Source organism: Schistosoma haematobium, chromosome 2, assembly GCF_000699445.3.
Source record: "Schistosoma haematobium chromosome 2, whole genome shotgun sequence".
NCBI lineage: Eukaryota > Metazoa > Platyhelminthes > Trematoda > Strigeidida > Schistosomatidae > Schistosoma > Schistosoma haematobium.
Genome location: NC_067197.1, coordinates 6,476,208 through 6,502,046, shown reverse-complemented (window position 1 = coordinate 6,502,046; position 25,839 = coordinate 6,476,208). Strand labels below are relative to the sequence as shown.

Below are 25,839 nucleotides of genomic sequence, written 5' to 3'. Positions count from 1 at the left end.
ATCTTGTCTTTTGATGGATGACAATTATTATATTTCAGTAAGTTAAAAAACCGGTTGATCTTTTAAACGAATTAGATATTTTCAATATCTAATACCAATCTAATTATAGTCTTTTTGTATTATAGTCTACAAACTTATCAAGAAAACTTTAGTTAAACTCTCAGAATTAATGAACGGCAAAAGAATAACCCAAACAGGTGATCTAATGGATTTAAATCCACTTTGTATTGTTTATTTGGATCTTGTCGTTGATGTTTAGGACTAAAATTAATTAGTCGCTTACTGGCATATGTGCATCCTGTGCAAAGTGCTTCGATATTGCCTTAAGTCACAAGCAAAGATGGATGTTGGCTAGTAGTGGAATCTAGAACACTTGCGAATCGTCAACTGGTTGTACCTAAATCCGTGTTGATATCTACTCCGAGACCCGAACCCAGAAGCGTTCGCTTCAAACACCATCACGTTATCCACTTAGTTAATGAGTCCTGATAGCCATTGGATTGTAAAATGAGGTGAAGTCTCAAACATCAGTGGGAAGATTCAAACAAGCGATACAAAATGAATGAACGGTACTGGGTACGAGTAACATAGTGAACATCAACTCTGAGATGCAGATATATCCAGCCGATGAGTCCTAAATAGAACGAAACGCGTGTCCTGGATCCCACTACTAGCCATTATCTATCTTTGCATCAAATGGATTTGTTTTATTTTATACCACTCAGATAGTTAGCTTTCTAAAATTGAATATAACATGTGAAAAAGATAACATTGAAAGCCATTTAAAATACTGTTGCTTATGAACGAAAATGTATTCATGGATTTTTAAATATTTAATTATAGTTCATATCACTATATCATTTAGATAACCGATTTAATCCCCGAAATATGAGTTCTTAAGGATGAATGAATTTATTATGTAGTGACAGTTTCATTATTTACTTTAATAGGAAATAAATCATGATACGATGCCAAAATCAAATTTCAAGGTCATTAATCATTCTTTTAAATATTGTCCACTAAACTAGAATGAAGCAATTGGCTATATGATGATTTCTAATTTCCAACTGATATTGGTTAGTCAGAGTTTTCTCATAAGATTTAATCTTAAACACTTGTACAGTAATTGTTTTTTGTTCCGATAATTCGAGTAACCATTTAGCTTTATTTAACTTTGATTCACTAAACTTGTCTACTACTATTACTCACAATTGATTGATCACTGGGTGGTGATCAATGTCATGTGTGTCAAGTCCTTATTTAATGCAGATCGAATGCTATCGATCATGTTGCAATGTGGCCACCAGTCTAGGTGACTCAACACTGCGTGCACTATATATTGAGATTAGATGGTGGTTGGAGGTAGTCGACTGGATTCGATCTGTATTAAATAAGAACTTAACACACATGAAATTGATCACCACCCACTGATCAATCAATTGTGATTACATCTCAGTCCTACAGGAGGTTAGTCACGGCTCGGATAGCTCAGTGGTAACGTCTCTGACTGTGAAGCTGGGTGACACGCGATGGAATCCGTCAGAGAACATCAGTTCCCTCAAGATTACAGGTACACCTTGCTGACGAGTGCCAAGTAGCACGGAACCTGGGTCCAGGGTTTCCTGTTGACTACTTCCAACCACCATCTAACTACTACTACTGCTAATAATAATAATATCAGTAATAATGATCATAAAAATAATAACTACCCATCATTTGAACTTATTTTCAAGATCATCTTTGTAGTTCTACTCTGAATATCTAATCTTGAATAACAATCAAATGATGTATAATATTCAACCTCATTAAAAAAGTACTTTCAAGTATATCAGTCGATAAAATTGTAAATGTAAACTAAAAATTCCACAACAAAAAGATACAAGTGTACTATTCGCATATCAATGATCAAAAACATGGATTGAATAATCATTTAAAGTGTTAAGTACTAGAGGTCACTTTGGATTAAAGATATTATTGTTTACTTCCTTGAAAAAGCTTGGACCAGATTGTCAGGCAAAACGTTGAATTCACTTCAAATTCTTTCACTGAGATTTTACAAATACAACATTCTTCCTCTTTAATGTCTCATATTAACCCGGCGCCCAAATACTGTGAAACTATTCGGTCAAATTTAGAAGAAAGTTCTTATTTATTTTTCTTCCTTATCATGGAAATTGAGTAAATATTTCACAAGAAAATAAATACCATTTTATAGACTGTTAGGTCCTGGGTTCGAATCTCACAGAGGTGGTTTCATGAATGCGTACTGCTGAGTAGTTCTATATTAGGACGAAACAGCCATCCAGTGCTTTCAGGTTTAACATGATAGTTTAACTTCAATTGATTTGTGAATTCAACTATTAGAATGACTGAAAAACATCTCCTGATAAAAAAATCATCTAAGTTTATTTTTCAAGAAGACTGTTATAACTTGTGAACCTGTGTGCCCTGTTATTGTATAACGCAACGATACCGCCAATCAGAGAGCTGTGAATTATCGACCGAACCAGTGACGCATAAAACACGTGCGAGCAGCCTAAAGTCCTGATTGGTCTCGCGTTCTGTCTAGCCCAGCCAATTAAGTCCAGAATACCGATCTCAGCCATCGTCATATGAATCATGCATTTCAAACATACTGGGTTTATATACAAACCAAACAAATCACATCTTACCATAAAATAGGAAATAACATTCACACAAGATTTAGCCAAAAGTGACTGTGAATGTAGAAGACTGTAATTAATAGACTGGATAGAACTCAAGAACAATAAATCGTATAATAATAGTCTATGAGTCAAAATAAAGCGTATAAAAAGCGGAACATGAATATCCATAGTCTAGTCACTTTAAAAGTATACAACAAAAACAAATGTATAGTATTAGTCCATGAATGGATCCCAACAGTTACCATTCATTATTCTTATCGGGATATAAGACCTCCCCTTTTTGAAGATCCGGATTTTAAATTTTCCGGGTTTATGTAATGAGAAATACTGTATGGCACACAGGTTCATAAGTTATAACAAAAACCAAACAATTAGTTTATTCAAGTTAGTCGTTAAATTTTAATAGAATGATTTACTGAAACTATATTTTTGATTGACTAGAAATGAATGATTGTATTTTTTTTCCTTCTTCTCCTTCTTGTTCTTCTTCCTTCATTTGGGCTCAGTTTGAATCCTGATTAGTTATATTACTATTTATCATTTTATCCATCTATCCATCTATCCTTCTATTTATTCATTTAATCTATTCAATTATTTGAAGTACTTAGACGTGTACAATACTCGTCAGTTCATATGAAAACTACACATATCGGTAGTTATTATTATTATTATATATAATTCATTAAGATTTCTATATTTGTGCCCCTAAAATAACATAAAACTTATGGTGAATTTACACCTTAAACAAAAAAACAAAAAAACAAAAACAAAAAAGAAAAAAGAGAAAAAGAGGAATACACATCATCAATTAGATAGAGAAAAATCCAAGAAAGAAATCTAAAAAGAATATTGACATATTTTTCTAGTCACATTAGGTAACTGTCAAGGAAATAACATTTTTAACAGTGAATTAATAAGAGAACATGTCAAAATTTGTTAAATTACTTAGATATAATGTCAGCTGTCTATTTCTTTTCTCTTTTTTTTTTATAATTTAGCATTCTTTTTGGCATCTTTTAAGAAAACACTCATATCACACACACACACACACACACTAGTGTACCTCTCTCTGTGTGTGTGTGTTCAACATACAATTTGTATAGATTTAGTCTAACGTTTACTGATTCTTTCACTGTAGAAAAAGAAATATCTGATGGAATTTTAGACTTGATGCTGTATTAACTAACTAACTAACTGAATGACTGAATGACTGAATAACTCTTTTGAAGACATGTATATGTCAAAGTTCTTTTATATTCTTAAATGATCCATTTGTAGATTTTCTATTTTATGCTAAAATGAAACGACAATAAAGAAAAGTGGAATAAGTCACGTAAAACAGTAAGAATGATGAAAGAAGAGAATAAACTGATGATGCTGGTGTTGAAGCTCTTTGTGTGTGTGTGCGTGTCTGTGTATAGGGGTAGGGAGTGTTGGATGATGCTATTCGGAATTTTGTTGTATCTTTTTTTGTTTTTGCTGATTTAATCGTAATGACCTACTGGGGAAAATGAAAGTAGACAAGAAATGAAATAAATGAATATGGGTTGTAGAATTCAAAATAAAAAGATTATACTTATTATGATTATGATTAGTATTGTTATTAAGTTCCTTTATAATTTTTCTCACTGTATATATAAATCTATGCATGACAGATCTTCAGAACACATACATACTTACACCCTTATCCACTTATGTATATATATATATATATATATATATGTATCCATGTACAAATTGATATGCATGAAAAGAATGTTTTAAATACGTGAAAATTTTAAGATTAAATTTACAAAAGGAACATAATAGAAACGAATTAGAAACACGAGAACATGTTACAATGCTTAGAACAGAAAGAAATTGAAGGAGATAAAATTGAACAAAGTAATTTACAAAAACGAAAGACAATTTGTAAACACCCCATGGGGCTTTAAAAAAAATTCTTTTATTTCATGCATTTTCTCCATTTTTTTTTACCTTTTCTTCTTCTTCTTCTTCAATGTTCAATTGTTTGATCAACTGTTTCGTGAATTAATTCCAATGAATAAGCCAACAAAAGTTATGTTCTAACTTCTTTTCTAATGAAAGATTTACTTTGTATATATGTGTATAGTTAAAAGTGAATATTTATGCTTTAAGTGATGATGTAAATTATACAGGATGGTATAGGAATAAAATGAAAAGATTGTTTCTTTTTTTGTTTGTGTTCATTTGAAGAGTGTGTGTGTGAGAGAGAGAGAGAGAGAGAGAGAGAGAAGAACGACTGATATATACAGATTTTTCACATAAGTGAAAATATTAATTAGTAAACGGATGAAAACGATCTTCTAATGATATACGAAGGTATATCAACTAGATGACATTCGTTTACCCAATGAACTTTACATTGTACATTATATACTTTTTTTGTCTAGTTGAAATGTGAATTTTGTTATGTTATATTGTTGATATATTTCAATATGACATGTAAGATAGATACTTTGTTACACTTAACATTTGTCGGAATGACAGATTTCATGGGGGAATATTTCATATCGACAGTCGACATTTTTTTTCTTTTTTAAACTAATTGACAGTCTTTTACGATTACTACTACTACTACTACTACTACTACTACTACTACTACTACTACGAGTAGTAGTAGTAGTACCATTAAAATGAACATTTAATGTGCTTAAATGATTCTACATTAAAATTTCAATGTGTATATTCATCGAGTTAAGTGTAACATATTATTCTGAGATTAGTGTGTTTTGTTGCTTACTAAATGAAGATTATTATTATTATGCATCATTTGAGTGTGAAATGCTAGAGCATAATTTCAACAACAAAAAGTGAATTCTTGGATTAGTTAAAGTTAGACATTAACATCGTTGGACACCGGCCAGCTCAGTGATCTAATGGTTGAGCACTGACGCGCGAAATTGATAGGCCCTGGGTTCGAATCTCGCGAGGCGGGATCATGAATGCGCACTGCTGAGGAATCACACACTAGGAAGAAACGACCTTCTAGTGCTTCCAGGTTTTCCATGGTGTGGTCTAGCCTCAATTTTAGCATGATCTTCAGTATTATCTCACTTATCCCTAAAAGATATTATCAACGAACTTGTTGATGGAAATTTATCAAATTTAACCATTTCACAAATTTCCGTTATTTTTATTTTTTTACCAAAACTAGCAACAGACTGTTTCAAAATCAGATCTTGTCATTATTATTATATATAATACTGAATAAGGATCGATATTAGTTGGGTATAGACTATTTAGGTGATCATCTATTTGATATGAACCAAAATTTATTGAATTATTCAGAAGCATTAATCAATACGATCAGGATATAGACATAAATCATTTTGTTCTTCTCGAATAATCAAACGGTTTTTCTTATTTTTCTACAGTCTACAATTATGAATTATTATTATTATTATCCTTACCATTACTATCGTTATCGTAACTATCATTACCATTATTACCATTACTTTTATTATTATTAATGTTTCAACACAAAATATCTTATTTTGAATACTTAATAAGGTAGGAACCTTAAAAGATATTGTTGGATGCTGGCCAGCTCAGTAGTCTAATGGTTAAGCGGTTGTGTGTGAGACTGATAGGTTTTGTGTTCGAATTTCGCGAGGAGGGATCGTGGATGCTCACCACTGAGGAATCCCACAGTGGGACGAAATAGCCGTCCAGTGCTTCCAGGTTTTTCATGGAGATCTAGCTTTAATTGGCTCATGATCTTAACCATTAAAATTACTATGATATCCATAAAGCCCCTTCTGACATTATAAATGATTATTTTTCACTAATAAAGATCATTTGTCTTATTCTTTGTTTATCAGATATTATTAGTTTAATGAAACATGATATTAGATTTGGACTTCTTCGTGGTTATCGTGACTCACTACCTTAGTAGATATTGTACTGGTGTTTAAATCAATGTTTTACTTTGCTTGAGTTCGAACTGTGAATACTCACTTCTAACAAATTGTAAATGCTATCTCTTGACGAGAATATTGAATGATAACTGTTGGGATCCATTCATGGACTAATACTATACATTTGTTTTTGTTGTATACTTTTAAAGTGACTAGACTATGGATATTCATGTTCCGCTTTTTATACGCTTTATTTTGACTCATAGACTATTATTATACGATTTATTGTTCTTGAGTTCTATCCAGTCTATTAATTACAGTCTTCTACATTCACAGTCACTTTTGGCTAAATCTTGTGTGAATGTTATTTCCTATTTTATGGTAAGATGTGATTTGTTTGGTTTGTATATAAACCCAGTATGTTTGAAATAAATGATTCATATTACAGAGGCTGATGTTAGTGTTCTGGACTCTAAGATGCAGGGCTAGGCGGGAAGCAGGACCGGATAAGGACTGTAGACTGCTCGCACGTGTTTTATGCGTCATTGGTCCGATCGATAATTCATTGTTCTCTAACTGTCGATATCATCATGTTATATATTAATAGGGTATGATGCCCTAAGCTATTACAGTAAACAAGATATACCTCACGTTCTCAGTTCCATGATTTGTCACTATCAGAAAATTTAATAAGAATTGTTCAGAATTAACCTGCAACTACAAAATGTACTGGGAGAAAATTGGATTTATTGAGTATGAAACATTATTTGAATGAAAGAAGGTAGCTTATTTTTTTGTTAAGATTTAAGATGATTATTACCGTTTACAAATTGCAATCATGTGATGAGAACACAGAGTTGGTCTATAAGAATATCATATATTTGAGCTATATATTTCGAATACTCTGGTCATAAAAATATTTATCTAGGGATTCTTATATGCTAGGCAGGTCAGTTGGAGAGTGGTAAGATCAAGTGAGACAAACTCATGTTTCGAGAGCAAAGTCCTGTTGCTGATTGTAGAGAGGTGTGACAGCAGTAGGGTGTTTCTCTAGGACAACCGACATCTGAAGTTATGCTGCTTTCTCATGACAGAAGGAAAGGACCATGGAAGGTCGACTCTAAAAATGTTGCACCTCACTTTACCTCGTGGATTTCTGTGTCTGGTGGCAAGGCCTTTTGAAGTGCGAAACTAACACATCAAAAACTTCCCATAAAAAGGCCGTATGCAATCGACCTCAAAAAGTTGTCTCTTAGGCTCCGTGGTAATTTTCTAAGGTCGTTAAGACCACCAACGATTCGTCATTTTTAGGTCTCTCAAGAATAAATATTCATTCATGGTGTGGGTATAGCAACTCTCCTACAATTAATTTCGATTATGGTTAAATTTTGTCAAGCTTTTTTATTAACTTACTTAACAGACAGTGTTATTCGAACAGTAAAAATTCGCATATTTCTTTGTACTATTATGATCACAGTCCTGTTTGTATAAACCTGTACGCTTGCTCATATGACAGCCTGTGTGCATATATCTCTAGCTTAAACGTTAATCGCTTAAATATCGCTCGATAAGTCGTTCTCTTTCCCATGTATATATAAAGTCAAATTTTTTTTTAGTTGTTGCCTTGCCTAGCTGCGCCTTAAACGATCTGACGATAAAATCGCCTCTGTATTCACTCACACACATATATTAGCCTCTTTGCTCCAAATTCGCTCGATGTGTTGATAACTTTGTTGTCTGTGCTATTCGCTAATAAACTGTAGTCGCCGTTTCTTGTTGCCTGCTGAATTCGAACAGTGTTGGGATTTATATGCTAACGGTTATCAAGGTGATTGATTAACATGGGCAACTGAGAAGTGACAAACGCCCTCATACCTCTAACAGCACCCGAGATCATCTTGTTGACAATCAAATCCCACCTTCACCTCTTAAGAATTCTTCCGTCCGCACGACTAACTCTTCTCATATATGTCTTTATCGCCACTTGCCACCAATGCTATAATTTGGTTTCACAAAATGTTATTCTTGGTCTATTGAAACTACAGTCTAAACTGCATGTTGAAGCTTTTAACGTTCGAATTTTGTGTCTGATATGATAACAGACTTATTTAGCTAGGACAATGGGGTCTTGCGTCATCTATGAATACTGCGTCTCCGGAACGCACATAGAGAATCCAAGTACAGTCATTTGTTTGACCTTACATTGTCACTATAAATAATCGGGACGTATTACCCTTTGAGTATCTAGAGACCCTACTGCTACTTCAAGCGGCCTCGCGTCTGTAGGTATGGCATTAAGTTCAAAAGCACAGCGGATTCTATTAGAATGGACTCTGATAGACAGTCGTTTATGCGCTGTCCGACTAAAATGGGACAGTAAGAACTTGAAAAGATAGGGACACATGCCGTTGCCTTTTTGTTGTCTCTGTCTACGCCCTCACTGATTTCAGCTCGGATGAAGTTAAATATGGAGTAGTAGCAGGTGATTCCATGCTCAAGTAGGTAAACTAAACTAAACCGAATGGCACTTAGGCGGACCTTAAAGTGTTGCAGCTCAGCGAACATATAATAGAGAGCGTCTGTTACAACTATGCTCAGATAACCGTCTGTCTCTGGTGAAAACCAACTTCGAACGTAAGGAGAAAAATCATCTGACGTGACGACCTTCATATTGGACCCATCGATGGACTCAAATAGATCACATAGCTATTAACTATCGCTGAGGGAGGGGGCTCGGCTGTAGACTGAGGCTTAATGTGGACAACATATTTAGACTTGAATCATGCTCTAGTTCGAGCAAGTATTTGTCTGTGTATTAATGAATGTAGAAAAGCCACAACAAGAAAACTCAATAGAGTTCAACGTAATGATGGAAAAATCAAGGCTATATTTCAGGAACAATCAACCGGGAAAATGATAACAACTCCAAGGTAGCTTGACATGAAATCCAAAGAGCTGTGAATACAGTAGCGATATCTACTAGTAGCTTAAATTGAAAAATTAGGAAAAATCAGTGGATGTCAGGGGCGTCTACAGCACTGATAGGTGCTCGTGAACTCGTCCCGTCTTGTTCTAAGGAGCTGAGGAAGCTTCAAAGTATGGTGGTAATAAGCTTACGTAATGATCGTTAGTGGTAGTAGCAAAATCAGAAGAGATGGAAAAGGTAGCAGCGATAGGTAACAGTAGAAAACCGTTTAGACTTATCAAGGAAACGGTTACTGAAAATCTGTCTGTTAGTGGAACTATCTCGGATAAAGACGAGACGGTTTTACTCTTAACCCAGGAGATTGAAGTGATGAGCAGAAAACTTAAGGGACCAGTTCAACTGGGCTTCAGAAACACTTCGGAGATCACAATTGATTGATCACTGGGTGGTGATCAATGTCATGCTTATCTAGTCCTTATTAGTGCAGATCGAATGCTATCGATCATGTTGCAATGTGGCCACCAGTCTAGGTGACACTCAACTCTGAACTTTATAATACATATATATATATATATGGATTCCACTGCTAGACACTACCCATCTTTGCATATTATGGGAACTTTAATTAATTAATTGGTAAAATAAGATCACGAAAAATTCTTTTTCAACAGTGTTGTATCATCTATCCATTTGCATTTAGTAACAACGACTGGTAAAGAAGTGAGTTGAAACTTTAGGGTGAATAACTGATCTTCATGATGAATGATGCCTAACCAAATAAGGGTTCGATGACAGGGCTTAAGTACAATATTTAAATAATATTTGGCTGACGTCAGTATAGATTACTTTGACAGATTGAATAGCTTAAATATTAAGCTAGTTAATAATAAATATATTTTTGTTATGCCTCAATGAGTAGAAAATTGTATTTTTTGACGTTTCGTCACTTAATGTAAGTCACTTCTTCAGAGTAAATATTTATTTACTCTCTACTAAACGCTTAATTTATTTGAAACTATCAAGTTCAATTTTGCTATTGATACCTAGTAAGTTAGTTAGTTTAGTGGCGAAAATTTTATTATTTTATTAACATCTTTCCAATAGTATCCAAAACAATCAGATGATCATTTTGAGAATAGTTCATTCTTAAAAGGATTAAGGAATGATGTGAATCATTTATTAAGAATTAAATTGAACTAACGCAAAATTACACTGCAATATTAAGTGTAACAAGATTCTAATGGTTAAGATCATGAGTTAATTGAAGCTAGACCACCATGGAAAATCTGGAAGCATTGGACGGCTATTTCGTTCAAGAGGTATTTCCTAGAGTTCTAGTGAGAAGCAGTAACCATTGAAGTTCAACTGGGTCTGTTGTGAGATGGTAACTTAATGAAGATAATTATGGATGGTGGCTCAATTTCGTGGATTGGTTCGAGTTAGACATTAACACCATTGGATGCCGGTTCAACGGTCTAGAGGTTAAGGGTTCGCGTACGAGACTGAAAGATCCCGGGTTGGAATCTCGGTTGGGGGGATCGTGGATGTACACTGCTGAGGAGTCCCACAATAGGACGAAAAGGCCATCCAGTGCTTCCAGGTTTTCTATGATAGTCTAGCTTCAATTGACTCATGATTTCAACAATTAAAATCACTATAATATCCACAAAACCCCTTCTAGAAAAAAGATTCACTTAGTTAACAATTCACCATACATGTGGAGCCATTAATGTCTTCATGAGAGATAAAATAATGTGAAATAAATGTTTATGAAAATTAACCATTCCCAATAAATTACAAACTGTATTAACATGATTAGTGAAGGGTTTAACGTTTTGACTAAACTTATTTTCTTTTAAAGGAAAGATTAAGCTAACATCCTATTCATTAATAATATTAACTCAAGTGATCTAAGAATGGAACACTAAAAATGAACCTCATTGGTTTGATCTTTACATTTGTTGATATGTTCCATAAAAATAGATACCAACCCTACCACCCCCCAACCCCCCACGATCCTGAAGAAAACTTATCAACATAGATCTTATTTATTTTATTTGTTCTATCAAAATGATTTTGTGCATTTTTATATTACAGTGTGAAATTATAAAGGCTACTGTTTTTTCTTCGATATGATAAATGAAGCCTATTTCATTATCTTTCAGTTAGGTCACATCTGTTGTAATGCTGTTAATCTCATAAAACAATAACAATATATGAAATTACTTTAGATCATATAACTTAGATGGGATATTTCAATGAAATAGTTCTATTTTGCTCAAGATTTTTAGTGTAATCCTATCGTGTATTAACATATATACATCTATAATGGGGTATAGCTTATACAGGTATATATGTGTATATATCTGGCGATTATTATTAAGTTTGTTCAGTGGATCAAATGAATAACATAACGTGATATAATCTATTTATCATTGATTATACCAACGAAAATACTATTACTATTACTACTAACAATAATAACAATAAGTAGTAGTAGTCAGAAACGATTTTATTATACGGAAAAGAAATGCCATACAAACAGATGTGAATCCATAATCTGAAGAAGAAAGAATTATTAGTAATTTATATGTATGACATAAAATTAAGGGGAAAGGGAAGAAGAAGAAGAAGAAGAAGAAGAAATACTATTTCCACATTTATCATTAAGAAAGAAAGAAAGAACGAAAATTAGGTTAATATAATATAATTAAGGAAACAGACTAACTGTCATCTTAGAGATAACTATGACTGATAATCTTAACTATTGATTAGGATTAATGATTCAAGGTGACAAGAAACAATAATGTTGTTTTCTATTACGTATGGGTAGATATACATATATATTTGGCTATCGTGTGAACCAGAGATACATAATAGTTAGGAGTGTATTCTACTAAATTTCCAATTAGAGTTTTTGATCTTATTTAAAATGAAATTGATCAATCAATGATTGGATCATCGAAGATGGTTATTTATTTAGTTGTAATTGTATGTATCTTCTTATTGTTGATAATGTTGATTATATTAGATTGTTATGTATCCATAAATGATCTCTTTAGGTAGATAGATATCTTATGATTGTCTGTAACGACCAGACCATTATGTATCTTAGATAATAACTTTATGATTTTAGATAATGAGCAATGATATTTTAGCTTTAGTCTAAAAGTCAATAAAAAATTTAAGTATAATCCAACTGATAGGTTGTATATGTGAAATGAAAATCTAATCTCTAGATTACGTTGCTTATCATTTAGAGAAAAACAAAACATTTATCCAAGGAATTATCATTTACTCATCAATATTTAAGATTGATGAGTTATGAATCTTAGCTAAATTTAGTATCAGAAGAGGTTTTGTGAAGATTGTAGTAATTTTGACAGTTGAGATCATGAGTCAATTGAAGCTAGACCACTATGGAAAACCTGGAAGCACTGGATGGCCATTTCGTCCTATTGTGGGACTCCTCAACAGTGTTTTGTGGAAATAAATTCAACTTATAAGTTGCATTAGTTACAAACTGATCTTCGTTGGGATACTATTGAATAATAGAGAGGTATTGGATAGCTATTTCATCCTTGTAATAAGATAACTTAGAATTGTATATCGGAGACCCTGTATCAAAGGACAAACCCAGAACCCTCGCGGAATTCGAACCCAGGTTGGATGCGCGCTGCTGAGGAGTCTCACAATAGGACGAAACGACCATCCAGTGCTTCCAGGTTTTCCATAGTGGTCTAGCTTCAAATGACTCATGATCTCAACTGTCGAAATTAGCTAAATTTGAAATTGAAAACATACAATCAGAGTAAAAAATCTTGTAACTATAAATTCATTTGGTATTGAATACTTGAATCTTCTCATTGACGTTTAGGACTACAATTGATCAGTCTCTTATTAGCATATATGCATCCTCAATATTGCCTTAATTCACAAGCACTATAAGCAAAGATGGATGGTGACTGGAAGTGTAATTCAGGACGTACGTTTCGTCCTATTTGGGACTCGTCTGCTGGATAAACCTATATCTCAGAGTTCATCTTCATTCTGGGACTCAAACCCAGTATCGTTCGCTTCAAACAACATCACGTTATCCACTTAGCTACTGAGTCCTGATAACCACTTGCCTTCGCAATGTGGTAAAGTTTAAATTCACTTGATATTGTTTACTTGAATCTTCTCATTGATCTTTAGGACTGCAATTGATTAGTCTCTTATTGACATATGTGCATACTGTGTACATTACCTGAATTCACAAGCATTTGTAAGTATAAAGTTGTCATAGACTTTGAATACACTATAGATATACTTTGTAAGTAATTCAAAAACAAATAGATATATATTCAGTTCAAATATAAAAACTATGGTAACATATTTCACCTAAATTTATGACATAAAGTCTTAGTTTCCTTTGTAAACCAGTTACCGTAAATATTGATCAACAGATTGTTGATATTATATGACGTAAAATTGTATTCAACAAAGTATTTTATTGAAAGATTCCATTAGTCTTTCTTTACTATCCATTCATTCTTCTCATTTGTTTCGTCAGATTTTGTCAAACCTTATTATTACTTATTATTATTATTATAAATATGGATATGAACGTAAGAGTATGTAATTTTTCATTACCGAAAAAAAGTAATACTACAATAGATTGAATGATCTCATTAAGTGTTTATAATAGAAGATATTAGATTAGAATTTCATTGTGAAGAACATCAATTCTGTAATTGGAATTTATTCAACTGATGAGTCTGAACTAAGACGAAACACATATTCTATATTCAATTACTAAGCATTGTTAAACACAAAGAAAAGTAACCATATTTTCTGATACATTCTATATGCATATTATTTAAGTGAATTCAAATTCATTTTATAATAATGATAAATGTGTCCGACAAACACACGCTGTGATTACGTCAAAACTGGACGTAGAAATGGTAGTAAAAGAAGGAAATTAATCAAAAAGAAAGCACAACTAATGAATTCGTATATAGTTCCTATACATGTATACATGAATATGCATGAAATTTTCTTAGTATTCATTTATGTATTATCAAATTGTCTAAGTATATTCTGAATAAACATTTATGTATATATATATGTAATATTTATAATTTACCAGCTAATGATCTAAGAATGATTGACATGTAGACATTCCATTATATATATAAACATGTCTACATATTATTAGGGTATATCATGCATAGTTACTATGCAAAAAGAGTACAAACAAATTTTATATTTTGTCTCTTCTTCTCTTTTTTTTCTTTTTGTTACCATCTACTTTTGGGATATACATATTAATAAGTTTGTTTGTTTGTTTTTGTTTCTTCTTCATAGATTTAAACAAGAATTTATTGGTAAATGTTGTTGTTACCTCTCTTTTTTTTGGGGGGGGGAGAGGTTGTTCTAACTGTATAGAATAATGGAAAAAAAGAGATTTATAATGTGATTTTTTTATTTTTAAAGTTTATTAAAGATTAATTGGAATTGTAATGTTACATAATCATATTAATGATAAGCATATGTAATCTATAAGTATTGATTATCTTTTTTAATGTTATGATGATGATGTTCTGTTTGTGTTTTATTTTTTTAAATTCATGTACACACTTACATATACACTCACTTGCACACACATATATCAAGATAATGTACAATTTGAACCCAAATGCCCTGGTAAGGTCGAGAGTGGAGAGAGTCAGCGCTCCCTCTCGAAATGCTCTCACATGGCCATGTGCATTCAACCATTGACAGGGAAGTCCTACTCACTACATTCTAGCGGTGGGGTTGTGGTATACGAAATTGAGAGGACGAAATGAGAATGTCCGGCGCTTTAACCGGGTTAGTGGACATAGAGGATCCACCTAGGGGAGTTGGAAAGCCCTGATTCCAAATCAGTGGTGTACATGGGGTTTACTATCCTGAAGGAACAAATGGTGTGTGAACCAATCGATGGTCATCGGCTACCATGAGATTGCATCTCCTAGCGTTGCTCCACTGTATTGTGGATTAGACCCCTGGGTCAAAGGCTTGGGGTGTGGCCCCCCAAGAAAACCACCTGCTTCGGTTTTGGCACCCGAACAGTCACCCAGCCTTCACACAAATCGAATGATTTCTGTGGTGCATATCTATTTTGTGCTTTCTTGTACCATTGTATATAAGTTTAAATAAATAAATAATGTACAATTTCATGGATTCATGAGTACTTAGTGGAAATTCCAATTTTGACATTTGGTAAATAACGAGGGAACGAATTGAGCGAAGAAATTTCTTTCCAGTTAGTTTTTCATCATGGCTCTACACTAATATATATATATATATATATATATATATATATATATATATATATATATATATATATGATTTACAATACTGATGTAATACTCATCGAGTGGATAAGTTACGTAATAATTACATAATGGCATTTAAATCAGTGAGGCGATGATAAGTGTTGATTTTATAAAGGAGAGCATAGAAACGAACTTGTATCCAAAATTGTATTGGAAATCTTTACGTCGCTCTCGAGTTCGACCAAATGGAAGGACTCTCAAATGCTACGCCCTTGAACAAATTGATTCTCTAAACTCATACATTACCGAGATGGTAAAAAAATGTCAACGAGAAAATTTACGCGGTAGATGATCTGCCTGATGAATGAAGAAAACAATATCTGGACTATGTTGAGATGGTTGTTAATTCAAGAAAAGAAAAGAAAAGAAAAGGATAAAACTTAGGAAAAATCCACACAAACAGATTCCAGAAATGCAATTTCTATCTAATCCAGGTCAGTACGTACACAATTTTTCTAGTGTTATGCTGGATAAAACTGAGTTGGAAGCGTTATCATTAGGCCCTAAGATTTGTGACTTTAAGAAAACAGTCAATAAAATGGACGTTGAAATTCAATTTGAAAATCTTTATGCTCAAACGGAAGAACTTGTAACTTCATCAAAAGATCATGTCGAAAGATTTAAATCAATACTAGTCGACTTAAATCATGGACATAATTCGAAAGGAATTTTGATGAAAAAACATATAGAGGCTTTAAGAAAACTTAAAACTAATGACAATTTATTAATCACGAAACCGGACAAAGGACATGGGGTAGTACTCATGGATAAAAATGACTACATAAACAAAATGAAAGCCCTTTTAAATGATAAAAGCAAATTCCAAAAACTGGCTTTGAAGAACGACGTAGTAGACAAGAGTGAAAAGTAACTAATAGATTCATTGAAAGAGATTAAACAACAAGGTTTTACTTCAGAAAAGGTGTTCGAAATGTTGAAACCTACAAAAACGATTACACCAAGGCTAAATACCAAGGCCAAAAATACACAAAAGTGGCTTGCCCCTTAGACCAGTTTTAGATATGAATAACTCAACGTATCATACTATAGCAAAATGGTTGGTGCAAATTCTCAAACCATTACACAAAGAAATTTTCAAGCATAGTGTCAAGCATTCCTTTAAATTTGTTGAGAATATAAAAAATCTATCGATCAAGAATAATTTCATGACATCACTAGATGTATCATACTTATTCACTAACATTCCACTACTTGAAACGGTAGATTTTATTTGCAATGAACTAACAGTGAGGCGCATAGAAACCCCGATTCCAGCATCTGCGATGAAACAGTTAATTCTTAGATACACAATGAATGTCCAATTCAGATTTGACAACGAATACTATAGACAACCAGATGGAGTTGCCATGGGGTCACCATTGGGTCCTTTACTGGCGGCCTTTTTCTTTGCAAAACTGGAAAATGGATCACTTAAAATCACAATTAGCCATTTACCAACTTATTATCGCTATATAGATGATACTTTCATAGTATTAGAAAAAGAACATCCATCAATTAATAACTACTATTCTATTGACCATCCATTAAAAAATTTTGTTCCTTCTCTCTTTTTCATACATTATACAACGTAGCAACTTCTTGATTTAATAATTACTTTGAATATTATTAATCCTCTTTCTTCCAATTACTCAATGTTGATTTAAATGTCATTATGTAATTATTACGTAACGTATCCAATCGGTGAGTATTACATCATTATTGTAAATCATATATATATATATATATATATATATATATATATATATATATATATATATATATATATATATATATATATATATATATATATATATATATATATATAAAAATTAGTGTAGAGCCATGGTGAAAAACTAATTGAAAAGGAATTTCTTCGCTCAATTCGTTCCTTCTTCATGAGTGTTTATTGTCGAAGAGTGGAAACTCGTTTTATTAGCAAAGATAGATGGTGACTAGCAGTGGAATCCAAGACATGCGTTTTCTTCTACTTGAGACTCCTCAGCTGGATGTACCTGCACCTCAGAACTGATGCTCACTCCACGACTCGAACCCTGTACGATTAATTTCAAACACCATCCCGTTCTCCGCCCAACTACTGAATATTGTTTGAGTCTTCCAAAATTTATTCATTAGTACTACTAATATCCGTTTTAATACTTTATTGTAAACATATTTATACTGAAGAATGTGATTGAATAGCATCATGCTATACTAGAATAAATTAATTACCGCATTTATAAAAGATTGATCTTATGATTTAACCGACGAAATAATTGTAGAAGATCTTGGCGTTTTAACTAACTCTTTAGTTCTATAAATTAAGTTTCAAAGTTTCTACTAGTCGAAGGGAATGAATGCTGAGTACAGTATATCTTAGGTAGTTGAAGATATTCGACAAGAAATTATTATTATTATTATTATTATAAGCTTTATTCAATATTATATTTTTGGTACAATATAGAATTCTCAGAGTAAAGTAATTCAACAAGTTTCCGTTTCTTTCTTCTTGGTCGGTCCTGGCAATAAATATTGAGTGATCGCCAGTTAGATGTTAGCAGTTCAGTAAATGAACATCTGAATAATGTACATTCTTTTCGTTGTATGTTGCCAGCAACCACATTATCTCTTATTGGGCTTTGTGTAACTTTGACAACGAAAGGTTGTAAACTTTTCAGAAATGCACCAGGATAGCTTATGCGATTAATAGACATAATGATATATTAAAATAAACAAACATAAATAACTTGTTGAAATATCTAGATGGCATGAACAAGTAGCCCAGATGCTCAACCAGACCGCCTATATATATGGATCTAGGTTTCAAGGTTGATGATACTCAGTGACAAGGTTTACCTTGGTACAAGCTAGTAAATTGGCTACCTATAAAGAGGCAAGTCATATATAATCTACAGTTAATTACTTTAAATGGTTGTTAGTTTAACTACATTGCTACATATAGTCAATCGATAACTACAACATATGTCAGTTAAATAGTATAGAAACTATAAGTGAATTCCTAGAAGCATAGTATTTAAATGAAATGACTGTCAACACAAGTGTAAGGTTATTTCCTATGTAGACACTGTAGAAAAAAAAGAATGGGAACAAAATAAATGAATGTATATCAAATAAATACATAATAAAGTACAGTGTTAGTAACAGGATATCTCATTCATAATAACACGGTTTTCTTCATCAAAGTGACGTAAAAAAACCTAAGAATGAATAAGCTAGTGCTAAAGAGGAAAAATTATCATATTTCAGGAAACTGATGATTCCGAAAGTCAATAAAACTTGTGCTTAACATTTATCATAAAACTTTAAATCTTTTTTTTCCTTGATTAAGTTATCTGTTTGTCAGTTTAGGTGTTGTGGAGATTGTTAAGTTTTTGACTGAAATCATGAGTCGATTGAAGCTAAACCACCATGGAAAACCTGGAAGCACTGGACGGCTGTTTCGTTCTGGCACGGGACTCCTCAGTAGTGCGCATCCACCGATCCCACACCCCGTGAGATTCGAACTCAGGATCTATCAGTCTCACGCCAGGCGCTTAACCAACTAGACCACTGAGCCGACCGGCATCCAATGGTGTTAATGTCTAACCTCAACCAATCCATGAAATTGCGCGACCATCTTCCATTGTACTGAGGCAGACACCTGTTTCTACCCGACACGGATTAGCTCCACTGGTCACGGGGTGCGGGATCGTGGATGCGCACTGCTGAGGAGTCCCATACTGGGACGAAACGGCCGTCCATTGCTTCTAGGTTATCTATTTGTGCTATATAATGTTAAAAGCTAAAATATCATAGGACATCAGGAAGTAATCAATAACAGGTTCTTCCTGATGTAGGACTCCTCCACAGTGATAATTTAAGATTCCCAGTAGTAGGACGACATTAATCAATATTTTCATTCCTGAGAATGTTATTCTATAACTAAACACTAATGTAATAACATGTAGTTAAGTGTACCAATGTTTTTGATGTACAAATTCAAGTTGTGAAGTGTTCATCTGTTACATTTTATTTCTTTATTTTTAGCTTTATAGTTTTGAAAAGGAAAATTTCAAATAATTTTAGGAAAAAATATAAGCGATTTGGAATGATTGTTGTATTTCATAGGTCACGTCTTAAACTTACCTTAGTTCGACAATTGTTGATCATCATGAAGGAGTGAAACGTTGCTTTATTCTTATATGGGATTTGTTAGAAGTGTACAACCTTGATTATACTGGAGATCTATTGAGGACTTTCAAGTCTTACAGTGAGCATTTAACTTTTAAACCATCAAGTCACCATCCAGTAGTATACTCAATTTCCACTTTTGTAATAAAGTAACACTAGAAATTCTTTTTGATTTTCCTCTGTCAATATTCATAATAGTCAAAAGCATAAATGACGTTTATGATTTTAAAATTGTCTCTAAGCAAATAGAAATAACTATCAGAATGTGAATAAGTAATTCTAGTCAAATGATTTATGTATCTAGTTATATATATGATGGGATATGGTGGATAACCTTAAAAGCTTTATTCAGTTTAACTTGATGACCTGTGTCTACCAAGTGAGCGAGAATAGAACTCTTAATCACTTTTACCAGTCCTTTGCTCAATCATGACGGATGGTGCTCTGTAATACGATGACGAACTTTTCGAATTGTACGCCCTATATAACTGGCTCCACAGAAGCAGTTCAATCGATAAATACACATGGATTCGGTGAATTCAGGCAGTCTGTTTTTATTGGCCGTTGTTATTTTGGGTTGGTTGTAGAAGACGGCACTCAGTCTGTCTGAATTAAATGTTTTTTATACCGGCTTTCTTAATCTCTGAATCACAATTTCTTCAGTAGTATCATTTAGAAACTGATGGACACAGGTCATCAAGTTGAATTGAATAAAGCTTTTAAAGTTAACCACCATATTCCACCAAATTTGCCACATGGTTTACGAGTGCGTGTTTTGCATATATATACTCTGATATTATGGAACTAAGTTATATACATTTGATCAAAGTGACTATTTTAAACATATTATTTAACTGTTTACATTGGAGTGATGATGCTAATAATGCTAAGTCAATTCTAACCGTTATTCAAAGAAGAACATTGACTATATTTTGAACAGGTATTATTCAATCTCATGGTTATAGTGATAATTACTGTTATGTTTAAAGCGATTACAAGTTCACTTAATCTGAGAAAGGAACGAAGACTCTGTGACACCATAACAGATAAGCTAGCTATTCTAACGTGTCCCATTTCCGTTAACTAGAGAGAGAGAGAGAAGTCTAAGTTCGGGAAAGGGAAATATATACCACAACCAGTCAGAAGCACAAGCAATCACAACAGGCACAAATCAAACGTATATATGTACAGCATAAAATTATCCTTGGGAGGCGTTACAAAATAGCATACTAAAAGATACAACGAACTAATAGCGTTTAATATCCTCTCAAGTGAGAAATACAACATGAAGGTAAAAATGAACGCTTTTAGCCCGAAAACAAGAAATTCAAATTTTTAAAATAAAATTACAAAAATAAGGTATTTATCAAGTGAGTTCTGGGGACCATACATACCCAACAATTACATTCCAAGTTATTAGATCAATAATGATCTGAATTACATCATTTGAATATTTTAAAACTAGAAAATGATTAAGTGAGCTAAGATTTTAAGTAGAACTACAAAGAACTCTTCAAGTGTTAGATATTTCTCTCTCTCCCTCTCTTTATGTCTGGGTTTTACTCGTTTGTCTGTTTTTTTTTCTACTGAAGGTTGTATGATGTAATTAGAAGTATCCTCAAGACTATCTAAAAAAGAAAATGCTTATTCGCCTATGCTTAGCTATTGGTGTGATAACTATTATGATATAAATAAATCTAACATAAAATTAGTGTCTATGGAAAAATCACTAAACCGTAAACGAAATGTTCCATATTGAATTTTTACACTTATCAGTGATGTTTAAAAGTTTAAAGAGCTATTCACAATGTAACTATTCAGTCATGCATTAAAAAATGGATAGATACCTAGTGGTGATATTAAATATTGGTTGTACAATACTGACAAATTAATTTCAGTATACGATTATGGAGATTATTAGATTTTTGATTAAGATCATGAATCGATTGATGTTAGACCACCATTGAAAATCTGGAGACAGTGGACGGCCATTTCGTCCTGTTGTGGGACTCCTCAGAAGTGAGTATCCACGATCCCATCCCGCTTTTGCAATAGCGAGCAACTTACTCAAATCGAAAGCTTTCTTTTTCAATGCTTTACTGGCGTTTTAATTGACAATCAAAAATTAAATATCAAAGTTAGACATTAACACCGTTGCATGCCAACTGAATGATCTAGAAGTTAAGCGTTCACGCGCGAGATTGAAGGCCCTGGGTTCGAATTTTGCCTGCGGGATCGTAGATACGCGCTGCTGAGGAGTCCCACAATAAGACAAAACAGCCGTCCAGTGCTTCCAGGTTCTCAATGAAGGTCTAACATCAATCTATTCATGACCTCAAACAAAAATTAATTTCAATCGAAGAGTTACGTCATCAGTTGTTTATCAAACGACTAAATAACTAAATCCTAACCGCAAAAAATTGAATATCCTCTTTTAGATCATACGTCTAACACAGGGAATTCCATTTTGAGATGAAACTATTGTTTATTTTTGCGTAGTTTGTAGTAGTTTTAAGATTAATCTCAGTTTGTAGTTAAAAATCCTTTCCACTCAACTAAACTATTGCAAATCACTTGATAACATATACGTTTCATTGCCGATAGACAGTACTGTATAAAAGCCATTATCTAAAACTATGAACAATACAAATACATATGAACATATATGGATCATATTGTAATCAAACATTGTTGAAATAGACCATATTTAGGATTTTTATTCAGCATATGAATTCACTTTGAATAGTTTGTTTTTTTTCCAATCGATCAGTCAGTAATTCAGTAAAATATGGACAAATATACATCTGTTCATGTTATCAAGATTTATATCAACACAGTGGGGAAGAAAATTAACAGGATAAAAATCAAAAGAATATCCATAGGTGAAAACTAAACATAAAGAATATCTAGAATTATTGAGCCGATGTTGTTAGATTGAACTAGTCGGACTCACAAATGTGATTTCAATGTCATGGCGCATCAGTAAAAAAGGTATATGGTTATTACTTGTCAGAATCTTATCATCGCTATATGGTTGTGGAGATTATTAAGTTATTGATTAAGATCTTGAACCGATTGATGCTAAACACCATTCAAAACCTGGAAGCACTGGGCGGCCATCTCATCCTATTGTGGGACTCCTCAATAGAGCGCACCCACTATCCCACTCGCGTGATTCGGACTCACGGCCTTTAGCCTCGCGCGTGAACGCTTAACCTCTAGACCACTGAGTCGGCATCCAACGGTGTAGAGACAGGTATTTACTTCAATACAGTGGAGGACGGCCGCGCGATTTTGTGGATTGGTTGAGGTTAGACATTAACACCGTTGGGTGCTAGCCGGCCCAGTGGTCTAGAGGTTAGGCGTTCGAGCGCGAGACTGAGGGACCTGTGTTTGAGTCCCACGGGCGGGGTCGTTAATGAGTGCTAATGAGGAGTCCCACAACAGGACGAAACGGTCGTCTAGTGCTTCCTGGCTTTCAATGGTGGTTATCATCAATTAGTTTTTGGATCTTAATCAAGTATCTGATCAGTTTCATCGTTGATATCGAAATTAAATCTTATCATGAAATGATTGCTCACAGATTTCATTGAGTATAACCGATATGGGGAGATCATAGTAACTGAATTCAACTATACTCACGTAATGGTTTCCAGGAGAGAATGATTTGAAATCGTACAAATCAGTTCCTACACAGAAAGCAATTACATTTTATGATGCGAGAATTCACAATGAACCATAAAAACTTGAGATTCTTTATCAAGAAGTTCACACCTACAACTGTAACCCAGTCCTTACCATGAAATATCATTGTTCATGCTTGCCTTTTTGTTGATGAGTAATTTTATAATTGTGGCTGTGGTGAAGGGTATCTATCCACTAAACAAACTTCAATTATTATAGGCAAAGATTGATGGCTGTTGTTAGTGGAATTCAGGACGAACGTTTCGTCCTATTTGAGACTCATCATGGGGCGTACATGCATCCCAAAGTTGATGTTTACCCCGGGACTCCAACCCAGTGCCATTCTCTTCAAACGCTATCGTGTTATCCTGAGTAACTAAGTCCTGATAACCACTGGAAACTAATCAATTTCAGTCCTAAACATCAATGGAAAGATTTAAACAAACAACACAAAATGAATTAAAACTTTAGTTGGTAAAAATGGAATTGGATTCTTCAGGATAGCCAGTTCCCGTTTTCATATTTTTATTTATTCATGTTTCCAGTATTTACTACTTTTTTTCCTTATTAAGTACTATCATTTACCCAGTATCATTTTTTTTCATGTTTTACTTTATTAGGTTATATGAAGATCATTCATTAAATTTACTAGTACTAATTATCATCAATATATCTCTAATGAAAATAATGCAAATTACTTGAAATATTCAACTGATGGTAAGTAAATGAATAGTTTATTTTATTAGATTTGAGTAGATTCAGTTTAAATGTTTCATGCCAGATATACAACTGTTAAATCACTGTAACTGAACTGATGGACAGCGCCAAGAATGAACACTATATATATATGCCAACTAGTCAGCGAGAATTAAGAAACTATTCAGTGATAATAGTCATGGTTTAATATTTTAATCTAAGATCACTTTTAACTGATTATTTAGTTCATAGTGGCTAGCAGTGGAATCCAGGACACGCGTTTTGTCCTATTTGGGACTCGTCAGCTGGATGTATCCGCATCTCAGGGTTGATGTTGTTTCCGGGACTCGAACCCAGTACCTTTCGCTTCAAACGCTATCGCATTGGGAAGATACAAGTAAAACAACATCAAGTGAATTAAAACTTTACCACATTGCAAAAAGCAAGTGGCTATCAGGACTCAGTAGCTAAGTGGATAACGTGATGTTGTTTGAAGCGAACGGTACTGGGTTCGAGTCCCGGTGTGAACACCAACTCGTATGCAGGTACATCCAGCCGACGAGTTCGAAATTGGATAAAACGCGTGTCCTGGATTCCACTGCTAGCCATTATCCATCTTTGCTTAGAAATCTTGTGACTTAAGGCTATATCGAGGCAATCCGCATAGGATGCACATATGTTAATATGAGACTGATCAATTGCAGTCCTAAATAACAATGAGAAGATACATGTAAAACAACGCCAAGTGAATTTGGTTATTTGTTGTGTTTCAGTAAAAAATATTTTGGTGGAATTTTGTTCTCTGAGCTGAAGTTTGTGTTGATGATGTCGTTCAGAAGAACGATGAAAGTTGAACTACCAAACCATCTAGCTCAGAGAAAAAACTCCACCAAAATCATCCACTTGTGCTACGAATCTTCACCATCTGGAAATCATATAAGCGTAGTAAGCTTATCGTTGTTCGAAAATGGGAGAATTTCACCAAAAAGCAGGCTTCCCTTCGAGAACAACTGTATTTTCTCCACGAGTGTCTTTGTCAGCATGGTCTACCAACAAGTGTAAGATACAGACCTCCAATCAACTGGTCATTAGGATGGAGAATAGCCGAGCACAGTGAAAGAAAAAATATATTTGTTAAGATGGTTTATTAAACATCAAACGGTTTTAAAATTACATCAACTTAAACATAATTAAAAGCAGGGTCGAACCTATGACCTTCAAATTTCATAACGAGTATGATATCAATGAATGCAACTTAATCCAGGATTACAAAACCATACAGTTGAGGAATCTTAAACACATTTGAAAGTGTTGATTATTGCTTGCCAGTAGTATCCTAAAACTAGACTGATCAAAATAAGTCACTACTCTAGAAATAGATTTTAATATCGATAAATTGATAATTAATTTAATATTATGAAGTGGATTTAGGT

General features: G+C 33.4%; 1 protein-coding gene across 1 annotated transcript in view; it reads left to right on the top strand.

Moving 5' to 3' along the window:
* MS3_00006099 (uncharacterized protein) overlaps positions 1–25,839 on the top strand; it is a 60,061-nt gene that overhangs the window by 11,273 nt on the left and 22,949 nt on the right. Inside the window, exon 2 of the mRNA XM_051214208.1 lies at positions 24,331–24,427. Coding sequence (XP_051067355.1) covers positions 24,425–24,427 — 3 coding nt within the window. The 5' untranslated portion in view covers positions 24,331–24,424. The remainder of the gene's footprint in view (positions 1–24,330; positions 24,428–25,839) is intronic.